At 30.6% G+C, this 16,577-nt stretch overlaps 1 protein-coding gene and 1 pseudogene across 1 annotated transcript; both read left to right on the top strand.

Moving 5' to 3' along the window:
* The first annotated feature begins 1,638 nt into the window (after window positions 1-1,638).
* On the top strand, window positions 1,639-4,207 carry LOC140809056 (gibberellin 20 oxidase 2-like). Its single transcript, XM_073166547.1, has 3 exons — window positions 1,639-2,211; window positions 2,363-2,684; window positions 3,605-4,207. Exons 1-3 carry the CDS (start codon window positions 1,676-1,678, stop codon window positions 3,914-3,916), a joined length of 1,170 nt encoding a protein of 389 aa, XP_073022648.1. The 5' UTR covers window positions 1,639-1,675; the 3' UTR covers window positions 3,917-4,207.
* A 2,331-nt stretch (window positions 4,208-6,538) lies between these two features.
* Window positions 6,539-16,428, top strand: LOC140827384 (2-oxoisovalerate dehydrogenase subunit alpha 2, mitochondrial-like; annotated as a pseudogene).
* Window positions 16,429-16,577: the final 149 nt, after the last annotated feature.

Here is a 16,577-nt window from a genome sequence, read left to right on the forward strand (position 1 = left end):
GATCATTAAAAAGGTACTTTTAAGTATTATTTTTTTTATCCTTTCCTATTTTCATCATAGTACTAGTGTTTGCCACTTACTTTTGGCTCTATTTTTCCAGCTAACATATTATCTCCACATTTTTAAAAAAATTATAGCAAAAAACCTACACGGGTAAATTGCTTAAAATTATTAGTTTATGTAATAAATCTCTTATAATCTACTTTTAAATAATACTTTTTAAAAAATTTAAATTCTCTATTATCTCATACATTTATTTTAAATTAATTATATTCCAATTTATTTGAAATTTGAATTTAAAATTGTGGTGGAAATATTATATATTTTTTCTATTATTGAATTCAATATAATTTTGAGGAATATTTTTATTTTTTAAAATTACAATATTTCATATTTAATATCTTTTTATGTACGTATTAATTGTTTTTAAAATAATTATAAATTTATTCTTCTTCCTGCACATGGCCAACTGACTACCTGTTTTTTTTGCCCCCAATCCCTACAAAGTACTAGTCTGCTTATTATTTATTTCCATCTGTTTGGATAGAACGATTTAAATTATGAACATAATTTCAAATCGAAGTCATTTCCGAACACAACTTCTTCTCGTATGTTTATCGAACATTTCACCTGAGAGTCTAAGACTCCAATCTAATGTATTTTAATTTATTAACTGATTTGTTATTATATATGTCATGTTAATTATTTTTAAATTTTTCCTTATTTAGCTCTTATATTACATATCTGCAGATGCATATAGGCAGTATTTTAGGTGATGGGTATGGAAAAAGTTGTCAACTTTGTCTTTAGATTGTCCCTTTTTTTCTAATTTTGTTCTTCAGCTTGTTAAAGTTGGATCTTTGTTTTATAACTTAGTTTTTTTCTGTCGATTTTCAGTCCTATTTTGTCATAGCATTGATGTGACGCTGTAAAATAATGGTGTGACAATGAAAGTTACTGACATGTTCGACATCATGTCAATATTTCGACGAAACATGATTAAAAACCAACAAAAAAAAGATGGAATTACATGACTAAGACCTAACTTCTACTAGTTAGAACATGCAAATAAAAAAAAAAAAGTTAACTTAGATAAATTTTTATATATGTTAATTATAAATTGCAAGTTAATGTTATGCTTAACAATATACTTAATTATAAATATCAAGTATTTGATATAATCGATTATATCAATAGATGATGTCTTCTCATTCTTTTGCCCTCATCGAATGAGGATAACTAATCTGAAATGCTAGAGTTGACTGCGTGATTCATAATATAGTTTAACATCATGAAATCTTGATATTTGAGGGAAAATCTTTGGATTAAATCAAATAATCAAGAAAGTTGAACAAATTTAATTTAGAAAATTATTGGATTCATATTTTTGGTGTGCCCGATTAATTTTTTTTTAATATAATATATATGACTATTTTCTCAGTTTTATGTTTCTTCAATAATTAAATATTTCAAAATTTCAATAATACCCTTCCCCAAAATAGAAATTTCTTGACTCTATCCCTGTATATGCCTCCTATATAATATAAAACTAATAGTTTAAATTTTCACCTAGTGGTGGGTAAAAAACCTGTCAACCGACTTATTATCTTCATTCCTCTATAAATATTGTCTTTTCTCAGATTGTCAAATCCCTCAAAATATACACCAAATCCAAATGGATTCAACTCTCAACCTCCATCCCTCATCAAGCCACAAAGCAAACAGAGAGAAAAAAGGGGTTCTGATTTTTGACACATCCATTATAGAAAAACAAGAAAACTTCCCCAAACAATTCCTTTGGCCACATGAAGACTTGGCCTATGTTTCACAAGATGAGCTCAATGAGAAGCCAATAGATTTGAAGGGCTTCTTCAGCGGTGATTTAGAGGCAATAAATCTTGCTGCGAAACAAATAAGGTTTGCTTCTTTAAATCATGGCTTCTTTCAAGTTGTCAATCATGGTGTAGGTGCAAGTGCAATCCGCCATGCCTACGAGCATATGGATGCCTTCTTCAAGCTCCCTTTGAGCAAGAAGCTTGCTCTGAAAAGAAAACCAGGAGATCTTTGCGGGTATTCGGGTGCTCACGCCGATCGATTTTCGTCCAAACTGCCGTGGAAGGAGACATTCTCCTTTACCTATGAACATGATCAAGGATTTGATGTGGTTGACTACATCAAATCTGTCATGGGGGAAGAGTTCGAAGAAGCCGGGTGAGATTCAATTTTCATCACACATGAACATAAATATGTATGTATGTATACCTTAAATCTAATTACAAACACAATTTTTTCTGCATGGACATTTGACTCATTTCCATATTGCTTAAATTCTCAGACGGGTTCTATTTTTTTTCTTATTCAGGATTGTTTATCAAGAGTATTGTGAAGCAATGAAAAACTTGTCCCTCATCATTTTTGAACTCTTGGCAATTAGCTTGGGAGTCGATCGTTTCCATTTTCGCCGGTTTTTCGAAGATGGTGTCTCGATAATGAGAGGAAATAACTATCCGCCTTGCAAGAAAGCAGGGCTCACTTTTGGCACTGGACCTCATTTTGATCCCAATTCCTTAACTATACTTCATCAAGATCAAGTTGGAGGACTCGAAATCTATTCGGACAACAAATGGCGAGCCATTCGTCCTCGCCCGGATGCCTTTGTTGTTAACATTGGTGACACATTTGTGGTAAGTACATACACATACACACACATATACATACATGTGTGTGTGTGTATATATGTATCATATGCGAGATGTCATGTGGCTGTATTTGGTGCTGCCTATGCTTTCATGTATACACGAGTACTGAAGAAATGATGGGCTTTCATTCACCACTTTTGGTGAAACAGGATACTTTTTGCATGCATTAAATGTATTAACTTGTATAAGTGTAATGAGTTCGATAGGAAAAACAAAGATACAAATGGTATGTCACATTTGTGATCAGTACAATGAAAAATGTTTAATCGAGGACGTGATATCCAACAGAAATTACATATACAGATGAATATATTACATGTGTACTTTTTTCTATAATATCATAAATTTTATTACACAAATATACATATAAATGCAAAGCTTTTAGTGACATCACTTATCAGTTCTTTCAACCTCCTTTCCTAAGTGCTAAAACCGTGGCCAATTTATAATAAATCAGTCAGTTTTTTGTCTTTTTTCTGTTTGAAAATTGAAGTCTTGTGCAATTTATAAAGCCATTTAGCAGGAGAACATAAACCACTTTTCTTGAATCCGTAGAAAAAATTTGAAAAGATATAAAGGGTGCTTGAAAATTCTGTTAAATGATTGGTTTCTTGAAAAGATATAAAGGGTTCTCGAAAATTCTGCTAAAATAATTGGTCTACAAACAAAATGAAAAGATATAAAGTCATTCTTGAAAACTCCAAGCGGAATAATTGGCTACTTTAGAATATAAACTGTGCGGTATATATACTTCAAATCTGATCAGTAAATTGTACAATATACCACACAAAGGAATTTATACAAAATACAGAAGAATTTGCTTAATAAAGTCAACAAAAATACAAATATATCGACGAATTAAAATGAACATATATCTCATTTTTGTACAATATATATATATGCAGGCTTTATCGAATGGGAGATACAAGAGTTGCCTCCACAGGGCAGTGGTGAACAAGGATAAAACAAGAAGATCGCTTGTATTCTTTGTGAACCCTAAAGAGGACAAAAAGGTGAGGCCCCCGAAGGATCTCATGCGCAGAGAAGAGACAAGCAAGTACCCAGATTTCACATGGTCGGATTTGAGAGAGTTCACTCAAAACCATTACCGGGCAGACACTGCTACGCTACAAAACTTTGTCCAGTGGCTTCATATTCACAAACCAACAAAAGAAACACAGCCTTATTGTCGATGGACCGATAATATGACAAGTTAGAAGACGAAAAATAAAAATTTCCCCTTTTCTTTTTTCCTTTTTGAGTTATCTTTGGATGCTTTAATTTTTCATCATGGGGTTGGCTTGTCTTTTAGTTCGAGAGAATATTATGGGCGAGTGTGGGGGAGTTTCTTGAAGTGGTTTTATCCTCTTTTTGTCTTTCTTCTGGATGGAATGGTGTACTACTGTTTTTCAAGCACGCAAGTGAGCTAGAGACAATGTATTTGCATTTATTGTGAGTGTTTGGCTTAGATTTTGATGTTTGGTGTTTTCGAGAAGTTTGGATTTTGATGATTAATGTTCTTCAGCTAAATTATTATATATTGAAAGGGTTTTAAATAAATATGAGACCTCCCCTTCACATTAAAGTTCAATTGGAATAAAAATACTAGGTCGATGGAGTCTAAATTATTGTTTATATTTTTCTTTTATTTTGTCAGAGCATATATATTCAAGTATGACTTGTCTTTGTATTTTCATGTTAAAGTTCACTCTATTGGAGGAGAAAAAGACATACGTTATGGTTGATTCGATGATCTCTCTTCCAAGAGTTCCTAGCTCGCTCATGCGTCGCCGCGGTTGGGTCCGATCCAGTGCAGTCTATGTTCCCGGTTGGGTTGTCTCGTATTTCATCTAGCCAGAATGTACCGAGGTCGATCTTGATCTATGTTGGCCTTAGGCAAGTGAGTCGTTTCCCTTCGTTGATCAAAACAGTTCATAACTTTTCAATTTATATAAACAGACCCCATACTTTACTTCCAAGGAAATCAAAGCCTTGCTTCTCCTTTCATTCATAAATCTTAAATTCGAAATTTCAAGAATTCAACGCTTAGAATTCGAAGTTTGAAACAAAAAATGTTAATATCTGTGACACGGTCTCATGGTTCGATTTGATGTTAACAAGTAGGTCTCACGAATTTTTATCTGTAAACGACACAAGAGACATACTCAAATGTTAATTATGTGATTATTTATTTATTCATGAGCTATGTTACTATTCTAGGGAAGAGTCGGCGGGAGGCATTATGATGTGCCAGTTGGTTGTTTTTGTTAACCATCTCATGAAATTACGAAATTATGAAAAATATTAAAATGTGTATATATAATAAAAAAAATATTGTACAATTTGATAATATGATACTTTATTTTCATTATATATTCCTCGTTAATTCGATTGTTTTTCATCATATTGAATATGAAATTTCCTAAGATTATTTATAATAGGATATCACAATAATTATATGAATAATTTAGTTCTTATTTTGAAAAATTATTTCAGTTTAAAAAATATTATCTATCTTATAAAAACACAAAAAAGAGGACAATTATGGCAATTAACTAAATAAAAATTAAGATTTGATTTTGATTAACTATAAAATTAAAATTAAAATTAAATTTAAACCAATTTAATAGAACAAATTTCTTTGTAGCCTAGTGAGAATCAAACGTCAATGTCCATCAATATCATAAAAATGGTACAATTTACTTTTATATTGTCTTTGTTGAAATTGATTGCGTAACAAATTAAATAATTAGTTCATTTTAGAACAAAAATCTTATGCTTTGGAAACAATCAAAGTTTTCACTAGACAGAAATTGAATTTATAACAAAATAATATTTTAGGAGAAATTACATCGTTCATTTTAATTATAACATGTATGTTTTCATTTTTTGTCATGTTATCAGTCAATTCACTATATTTCTCCACTAACTTACAATTTTTTTTTCCAATTTTTGTCGCAATGTCCGATGAGATATCATCATTTTCGATTACACGTCATCATTTTCGAAGCCATGTCAACACTGTGACCAAAATTACTAAAATTAAACAAAAGTATAAATTGTGGGACTAAAACTGTAAATTGGCCAACGTAACATGACAAAAAAATGAAAATCATGCTAGTTACACGAAAAAAAAGTGTAATTTTTTCAAAATTTTATGAGAAAATATATTTGTTTTAAAAGATAACTATTATTGAATGGAATGAAAATGTTATTGTAAGACAGTTCAAGTCTCCATCATAGTACTCTTATATAAAGCTAAAACAGGATGATGATTAAAGCGACTTAATCACAAAAGGTTGTGAAACTTTGGGGAAAGGACTCAACAAACATAAGGTCCACATTTTTTAATTATACAAAAATATCAACTGAAAAAGTGGTTAGATTTCTTGTCACTTTGAATGTGACAACAAATGTTGTAGCAAATCATAGAATAGGTTTATTGTGAGACGGTCTCACGAATCTTTATATGTGAGACGGGTCAACCTTACCGATATTCACAATAAAATGTAATATCTTAGCATAAAAAATAATATTTTTTTCATGGATGACCCAAATAAGAGATCCGTCTCACAAAATACGACCCATGAGACCGTCTTATACAAGTTTTTGCCCAAATCATGTACCATATGATCCTATATATTATTATTACAAACACAATAAAAGATACCTGGTCATTTATATCCAAGTTTTCATCTTTAATAAAATCGTTAAATTTTAGTTTATATTTAATAGATATTGATTCGATCCGTGAAGGAGTTAAAAAACAAAAAACCAATATATTATCAGTTGCTACATAATCTCGTGTTTTCAAAAAAATCGGGCATAAAACCTTACAGATGGGTAAATGTACTTGATTTTTTTTTTTAAGAAAATGGGCGTAAAAGCGTATTAATTTCATAAGAGGGTTCCTTTATATTTTTTACATTTTACGAGGGTGTAAAATGCTATTTTCCCATCAACATTAAAATCAGTCTCCAGTATTATCGGTGTGGAAAGCCGATCGGACTGATTGTACTTCATAAAAATAGATTTAAGAGGCTTTGGCTATGCTATATCACGTATGTTGCAGGCCTCATCCCTCAGCTTGGATCCCCTAAACACCACAGGGATCCAAGGGCTCCGACCATGCCGAGGGTATTGGCTCTTGTGTGGCATGACTACTTCCGGCGGATAACTATTTCTTTTGGTCTACCTTCTTTGCGATGTGCTAAATAAGTACTTCTACTGATGGATTTTGATTGTTTTGGTTACCGACAAGAATTCAGGATAAGAAACTTATAAAAGAGACACATCCAAAATGTGTTTGGTCTCCAAAAATAAGTGCCGACTAAAAGATAGAGATGAAAAAGAGATAATTATCTTGTGCAGATGATAAGTTCAAAAATTCGAGGGGAATTCAGACACGAGAGTCGAGATGTCATTTCCTACTTTGTTTTTAAGGATGAACTAAAGTCGTGAACTTAAAGGATGAACCTAATTTATCCTTCAAATTTTAGGTGCGAAAAATGTTGTTCGCGTTCGACACGATTTTGATTTCATGAACTCACACAAGTTCTTCTCATGTCTCACAGAGCATGGCAACAAGAAGTGTAGACTTAGGGGTGCAAACGAACCGAATCGAGTCGAATAATAGTAAAAAAGTCAGGCTCGAATTCGGCTCGAAATAGGTATATTCGAGTTCGAGCTCGATTCGAAGTCGATAATTTCAAATATTTGGGCTCGAGCTCGGCTCGAAATGAAGTTCGAGTTCGAGTTCGGCTCGAAATATTCGAATATATTCGTGAACTATTCGAATTATTGCTCGGATATTAAAGTTTGAAAGCTCGAAATATTCGAAATATATATATATATATATATATATATATATATATATATATATATATATATATATATATATATATACACTAGGAATGATCACGTGCGATGCACGTAGGTGACTAATAATGAAAAATAAAGATTTAGATAATTTTTAAAATCGTTTGAATAACATCTTGTTTATAAGTATTTATTAATCTAAATATAACAAAACACAATAAATATAAATACATGATGATGATAATCAAAATATTCATTTATTTATATAATATTTTTCACTTCGTGTAATTATAACATAATGATAGCTCTATCAAATTAACAAAAATATTTTCCATCCAAATATTATTCACAATGGAAAATAATAAAAATAAAATTAATAGAATAATGAATTACTAAAACCAAAGTCACTCTTAATTAACTAAATTATCATAATGAAGTTAAAATAAAACCCATAAACTTGTTATTAAGTTAAATATCAATTTTGTTTTTGCCAACTTTTAACTCCTTGCGAATTTTGTTTAACTTTCTCCTTTTTAAAAATATATATTATACATAGTTAACTTATATCATAATAGATCATTTGAAAAATAATATTGATGATTAATAATTTCATGTTAAATAAAATTTTAAAATAATATCAATCAAATAAATATGTGTAGAAAACACATATACGTAATATTCAGTTTCAAAATATCATATCTAAAAAATTTAATTTCTAATAAATGATAATAAATTAGCGTTATAATTCATATTTATTACAAGGATTGTCTTAATTAAAAAATTATAAGGATTATCTCATAAATTTAATATAAAAGTATAAAGTAGTTTTCATTCTTTTTAATTTCTCATTAATTTCTTTTCTATGAATAACGTTGAAATAACTCAAAATTATCAAATTATATTGCATATAAAATATTCAAAAAAAATTGCAAAAGAGCATATAGAATTTGCATGCTCTCAATATCCATTTTAATTGGAAAAAAATCATAAGAAAAATAACATTTTCTCACATAGTTTTTATAACACTTGTAGAAAAATGTAAGCTTGAGATATATATTGAGACATTAATTAATATCACAATTATTAAATTAAAAATATAAAAAAGTATCATACTAATATATTTGTAATATTTTTCGTCGATCCAACTAAAATAATGAAATAAAGTATTCTCATTTTCCATCTCAACTCTTAAATCAGAAAATTAAAAATTCACCAAAATAAATAAATGAAACATTAATTAAGTAATCGTGTGTAAAAGTGTAACTAAAAAAATTCACAAATCAAACTCATATATTTATAGAGGTATATATAGATCTGCTAACTTTTAACCATTTGCAGATTTTGTTTGACTTTCTCTGTTTTTTTAGAATACATATTATAGACAGTTAATTTTATATCAGAATGGATCATTTGTAAATTAATATTGATGATTAATATTTCATAGTAAATATATTTTTTAAATAATATCAATCAAATAAATATGTGTAGTAAAACACATATATAAATAAAATAATAAGTAATACAAATTTAAAAAATATCATATTTAAAAAATTAATTTCTAATGAATGAAAATAAATTATCACTATAATTCATATTTTTTAAAAGAATTATATTCGGTAAAAAATTATAAGGATTATCTAATAAATTTAATACAAAAATAGAAAGTAGTTTTCGTTCTTTTTAATTTATCATTAATTTCTCTGTCTAGTTGAAATAAATCAAACTAATCAAATCATTAATTTCTCTGTCTAGTTGAAATAAATCAAACTAATCAAATTATGCGAATAAAATATAAGAAAAAATTGCAAAAGAGCATATAGAATCTACATGGTCTCAAACATTAATTAAGTATCACAATTCAATAAAATAAAATATCATATTAATGTGTTTGTAATATTTATCGTCCATTCAACTAAAATAATAGAATAAAGTTATTTTTATTTTAAATATCAATCTTTAGATCAAAAAATTGAAAAGTCACATAAATAAATAAATGAATAAAACATTAATGAAGTAATGTTGAGTGAAAGGGTAAATAAGTAAAACATTAATGAAGTAATTGTGAGTGAAGGATAACTAAGTAAATTCACAATTCAAACTCATATATTTATAGATTGTATAGATTATAGATTGTATAGATATAGATATATATATATATAATTATATTATATTAATAAAATATTAAGGCTCGCGAACTATTCGCGAGCTATCGAACAAAATAATTTGGGCTCGAGTTCGGCTCGAAAAAAAGTTCGAACGTGTTCGAGTTCGGCTCAAATTCGATAAGTTCGAATACGAATCGAATATTTATCGAGCTGGCTCGAAAAACTCGCGAACATGTTCGGTTCGTTTGCAGCCCTAAGTGTAGTAGACACAAGGTAATAAATCCCTAAAGTGGTGATCCATCCACAGGAGTCTGGCCATAAATATCTTCCCACAAAAAGCCTATAAAATAACAAGCAGAGGGGACAAACAAATTCAGACCACAAAATCCTAACCCTGGTATGCAGACAAAATATGACAATATCTCTTTGAAAAAAACAAAAAACCAGTTTACGTTTGATTCCAACTCAAGGAAATACAGACATCAGGAAACAAAGGAACCATATGCTTAGGTTGACAAATTTGCAGACACATAATTTTAGGGACACTTGTCATTTCTTTATTTTATCTTGCCACATTTTCTATGCCCTCTGGTTCTGTAAAAGCCACACAAGATTTGGGTTCAACCCATGTCTGAATCTGTGATTTGATTGTTTTCGCTCTAAGGTTCATGAATATTTCACTTGATATATGGCCCCATTGGTGTTGATCAGCTTCGAATTTTGACCATTCGTTTGATATGCATGGTAGGAGTCTGTCTCTATTTGTTGTATATTATATTGGGAAAATATCAGTGCTAGCTAGCAAGCTAGATAAATGATTGGAGGTCCACTCATTTATAGAAATTAAACACACTATATTGGTACATGATACAATAATTCACGCAATAATGAAAATTGTGATTTATAGTATAATTATAGATATAATATATTAATGTGATACCTCTTGTCTCACGTCGTAAAAATTAAATATTTAAAATTATTTTCTAATGAGATATAATAGATTTTTATAGTAACTCGAGTTAATAATTTTCGTAAAAGAGGACGGATACATATTAGTTGTTATAGAAGCTCATTGTGCAGGCATGGGCGCCGGCCTGAGGCGTGACAACTACATTATTTTCATGTACATTAAATTTTAATGGAAATTATAATGTTGTGTAGTAATTTTTTGATATGAAAAATAGTTAATTTTTACTGTATCTGTAAAAAAAAATAATATGCTCAAAAATTTGAAAAAATGCAATTTGATTTTAGAAGGTTAAATATAGATGAATTTTTATTGATCAATTCGTGACGATTACGAATGAGTTTAGTTTTAAACAGTAGATTATATTACATGATAATTTATTATATTTAATTTTTTCATTGCGGTTTTAAATGAAACACATTCAAATTAATGCAAGGATACGTTTAGACCTACCTGGTCACGGTTTTCAAACCGATGGTTTTGATCCTGATAGAAGGTAGAATAGGATTGGAAACAATATTGATGAAATACCATGAAAATTGTCGGGTTCGGGTCCAGTCTCGTGCATGTCATGTGTGACTGAACAATGATTCCTATAACAACTAATTTATATCCTTATTCACTATACGAAAAATATAATTAGTACAAATTATTATAGAAGTCAATTATATCTTATTATAAGTCATTTTAAACTTTGATTTTTATATCAAGTGAGACAAGCTAGGTTACCAAAATTATAGTAATCAATTTTAATTTTGAAAATAAAAAAACATATTTGGGGAGAATACAAATCATTAGAATAACTTCAAAGCCTCGAGTTAATTTAAATTCAAAAAGAAAATTATAAAGGTATTGTAATTTTCTTGTATCATAATCACGATATAGTTTTATATGCAAGTTTACGCCAAATAATTAATAAATTATTATTGCCTCTATTTTTATCCAATCAAATCAATTTATTTTATTATTCACTATTTATCTTCCAACCAAATGGAACATGCTACTCTATAATCTTGATGTGACTGTCAGAGGATAATAAATTGATTGATTATAAGTTTTTACTTTATCCAATGTTTGGTTCAATACCTACAAAAGATTATTGTATGTTATACGATATCTTATCTATTTATATCGATTTATCATTCATCATCTTACTCACGAGCCAAATAGTGTCTTAAATAAGGTTTCTCAGCAAAACAATGCGTAAAATTTAGATTCTAAAATAATTTAAGAATTCGAAACTGTTAAAAAAGCTCTATATTTAAAACACTTCGTTGGTTCGTCAAATTTTGAAGTTTGCAATTCTCATTTAATTTTCGTAGTTTTCACTACACCAACTTTGTTGTCATCTTCTGTCGGAAACCAATTTTATCATCACCTTGGTAAAATTATATTAGTGCGGGCATGCAATGTATGACTTTATCTTTCGATTATATTTTATCAACGCATTACTTGTATCTTGTTCAACCGAAAGATTTACTCAATTATATTCCCATGTAAATTTAACATTTTCGAGATCCGATTTGGTGGGTAAACATCGACAAAATGTGCCAGTGCATATATATATATATATATATATATATATATATATATATATATATATATATATATATATATATATATATATATATATATATAAAGTGATGACGAATTATAAAATCGAATAAGAAATAAAATACAAAGCAATGAAAGGGTATCGAATTCGGTTGATTTGTATTGTATCTGAACCGAATCTTGTCTAATTCAACTTCGACTTTTTTTATCTTTGAACCAATTAATTGAATCTTTCAAATAGGTATGAAATGAAGTATTGACATTCTTTTTGATAGAATTTTATTTTAGATAATTTATTTATAATTTATTATATTTATTTAATATTTAATTTAAGAAACTCTAGATGCAATGTGTCCCTTCCGGGTTAGACCTTTCCTTTGTCAACACGCCTATATACGTCACTCGAAAGCACCTTATTCCCCACCTCATAAAAGAGAGGACGTGTTCCTTTCCCGGCTTGATTCAGTTCAGTTACTCACCTGAAAAGTGATTCTACCTCACCCAAGAAAGGTTTTGCATGAACGTCTTTCCTCTCGGAAATAGAGGGATTGGATATATATATATATATATATATATATATATATATATATATATATATATATATATATAAAGTGATACCAGACAACTAAATCGTGATAAAGTGATACCAGACAACTAAATCGTGCATCGGATCGAAAATATCTTAAAGTTGAGCCAAGAGTTGAAAGTTTTCTTTACTACTATATGTTATATAGTGAGAGTGACAGTAATTTTATCAAAAGTGATGGTAACTCGGACATGGTACGAAACATTGCGTAGCACGATGGCCTACCTTTCCCTTGACAAAGGCAAGTTTATAAATATTTTTGACTATCTCAAAACATTAAAGAGACGTAACATTCATTTCACTCGAATTCATGAAACATCCATTAAAGAGATTGATTTAGCACAAGGGTTGTCTTACATTGTTGATACAAATGTACGAATCAACATTTAATGCAAGAGAGGTCCCAATAGGTAGAAGACAAAACATTATATCGAAACTTAAAAGCTTAAGATTAAGAGACCCTAAAAAGACAAAACCCTATTGCCTCCATAGGCTTTCCTCGTGGATTTATACAATTTGTTGAAGAAATTTGGAACAAGATCCTATTGTTAGCGATGCATGTGCACGTGTGGGGGAGATGGTTCTTGGATGTCGTCTATGGTAGCTAGGCTCCATCAAACTTAAATTCTATCTTTATTTGGAAGAAACTTGAATGAACTTAGTATGTTTAATGTATATAGGAAGGGTCCATGTCAATAAATGTTGATGCCTGTCTATTTTTTCTACATTGAAAATGAAAAATATCTAGCTAGCTAGCTTGTTGACGAGGACCTCAGTCTAAATCGGTTTTCATTAATAAATGATGGAGCAAGAATTAGTTAGAATACATGTTTAAGTGGAAAACCCTTGTATGGGTTAACTAAAACAACGGGGAAAATGGAAATTTACAATCTTGGATCAGGTCGAAACTCCAATATCGTCGCTCAACATTATAAATATGGAGAGTCCCGATGGAAGAATTCCATAAACTAAAAGACAGAAAAAATAATTCATGTGAACAGATAAGGATCACAACTTCTTGTTTATTGGACTCATATAATATAATTTGGACTGATAAATATGTGATGGACTTAGGAACAAGGCCTCTAGAATGCTCCGGTATCTAGTATTCTTTGGATCATATATGACCACTTAATTTGGACCCAAATTCCATGAAATTTGAGTTTGTACAGAAGTTTCAAATCTTTTAATTTCAAATATGCAAATATTAATAAAGAGGTCAGAGGTCCATATGAATCCTGAGTGGTTATCTATCCATAATAAGCTTCAAGACAATATCAATGCCATTAGTAATTTCTCCCATGACAAAGTGAAGAAACTCATGTATATAACATTGAGTGATCTCATGTTACTAAAGATCTTGCAAATTTTTTGACGAGTTCATCATCTTCGAAACAGTAATTGCCATGGTAGTCGAGGGAGTCCGTCATGGTCTTTTGTTGTTGATAAATTGTGTTGTTGTCGATGATGCTTGTGCCTATTGTCACATTGGCATTGGAATTTCGCAGCATCATTATTGCTGATGTTGACAACCCGAAATTAGGCTACATCTATTCAAATCTCATCAAAAAGATCACTTCTTTTTGTTGTTAATAACAAAGAGACTCGACAGAAAAGACAATAGAATTGAGAATATAAAATATTTCAAACACTCCGATTTTAACACTCACTTTCACTTTCACCGTACTTGAATATTAGCAAGTCAAACTAGCACATGAATTTACCAAACCAACAAAAGTAAACTCATCCATCAAAATTTAAACCTGTTTTGATTAGGTGCGACTGTAGAGTTGTCCCCAGCTTGAAATTCTTGGTTTTGATGCAGTTTGAGGGAACGGAGGCACAAAAAATTTGATGTTCATCAGCCAAGATTTTCGTTAATTCTGCATTAGATTCCTAAAGGGACTATTGTTCCACTTTGTGTTTGTTCATGCCACTCGATACTTTTTAGTGGAAATTGACTCGTTTGTTGACAAATGAAATTCGATAAATAACAAGTACAACCGTTTTACATTCTAGAAACTTAAAACGTAAACAAATTTATTTGAACTCTTACGTCAGCTGAAGACGTAAAAACCTAAAACAGAAGAACAGTAACTAAATAGCATAGCAGCAGCTTAATAACTCCTCTTTCACCAATAATATCATCTAAATTCTGTCGCTGTTTTTCAATAGTTGCAGTATATTTTTCGTTCTACCAGGTTCTGAATTTCCCTTGAGGAATAGTTAAATTCACTCGAGAATTGAAATCTCTATCCGAATCAACAGAGAGGATATCCTGCTATCGTGTTCTTGATGAGAGAGGGCAGCTACTAAGCAACAATTGTGTACAGGTCTTCTGCCTATGATCCACACTTTGCATTATATGTTTGCACTAGTGCAAAAAAAGAAAATAAAAGAAAAGAAAAGGCTAGGAAAATATGATTTGGTTTACTCAGATTGAAAAGAACATTGATGTGAAGATGTACAAAGACATGGCTATACTTCAAACAATGGACTCTATCTTCTATATAGCTCAAAGACAGGGAAGAATATCATTTTATGTCACTTCCATTGGAAAAGAGGCCATTAACTAGGAGTATGTGATCAATCTTTTAACAATAATGGTTGTAAACATCAAAGACTTTTGTTAGACTAATATCTTTTATTTTATGTCACTTCCATTGGAGAAGATTCTTATTATCAATCTTTAAGGCTTTGATATGTGATATAATTCTTGTTATACTGATAAACGTTAGGGGTATTTCCCTTGCTGCTTTAAATTTGCTGTCACTGATGCTCCAGTCATACTTTTCTGCCGAAACAATGGATGGGCTATCAGAACCCCAGTGAGCCAACAGTTTCAAAGTATATGTTATCCTATATATCCACAAGGCATAATCACAAAAAATTCCTTGTTGGTTCTCTTATTGGCTTCTTTATTTTGTCTGTACATAGGTGATGGTATTGTGGTTAGAGGTCAAGCATACGGAGTACGTAGCATTCGAGCTGAAGGTAATGACGCCTTTGCTGTGTTCAGCAATGTTCATGTTGCTCTCAAAATGGCAATTAATGAAATCCAGACCAGTTTTGATCGAGGTGAAACACAGTTCTCTATTGTTTTATATATAACGTGAAAAATGATTTTCGTGTTATGTTTTGTTTGTTTTTTCAGAGCTGATCCTTTTCACTAACAGGCCCTCACGTACAGAATAGGACACCACTCCACGTTTGACGATTCTTCCAAATATCGCCCTATTACAGAGATAGAGTGGTGGAGATTAGCTCAAGATCCCGTGGCAAGGTTTCAAAAATCGCTTGAAGGAGATGGTTGGTGGAATTCTCAAGCTGAGTCCGATTACGGGACACTACTCGGAAGGAGGTAAAAACAAGCGGACCTAGTAGGCTCATAATGCTCGATTCTTTTAGATGACAAAGCATCTTTGTGCACGAGTTTGATATTGGAAACCATTGTGCCACAGGTGTTGCATACAACTCAAGTTGCAGAGAAGATTGAGAAACCAGGTTTAGAAGAAATTTTCTCAGATGTGTATGATGTTCCACCTTCCAACCTCTGTTACTAAGAAAAACCGCTTAGAGAGACGTGGAAAAGCATCAGCAGGACTACCCTCCTGACTTTCCATGATAAATTGATATACAAATGTATATAATAGGTAAATTATCTTGGATACAATGTAGCTTCTCTTGCTTCATTCTTTGATGCAGGCATTGAAAAAATCTATGGAATAGTATTTGATATCTTTTACAAGCTACGAAAAGTTATGGGGTAGTTTACTTTGCCTCTCGTCGTGCACACACCGTGTTTCGATAAACCTTCTCTGCTCACTAAAGGCAAAAGTTGGACAGTA

Source organism: Primulina eburnea, chromosome 1, assembly GCF_022965805.1.
Source record: "Primulina eburnea isolate SZY01 chromosome 1, ASM2296580v1, whole genome shotgun sequence".
NCBI lineage: Eukaryota > Viridiplantae > Streptophyta > Magnoliopsida > Lamiales > Gesneriaceae > Primulina > Primulina eburnea.

Bases quoted from the DNA above. Each gene is read 5' to 3' on its own strand.
- LOC140809056 (XM_073166547.1), top strand. From the start codon at position 1,676: ATGGATTCAACTCTCAACCTCCATCCCTCATCAAGCCACAAAGCAAAC. The intron at 2,212-2,362 runs GTGAGATTCAAT...TTTCTTATTCAG, and splicing joins GAAGAGTTCGAAGAAGCCGG to GATTGTTTATCAAGAGTATT. The intron at 2,685-3,604 runs GTAAGTACATAC...ATATATATGCAG, and splicing joins ACATTGGTGACACATTTGTG to GCTTTATCGAATGGGAGATA.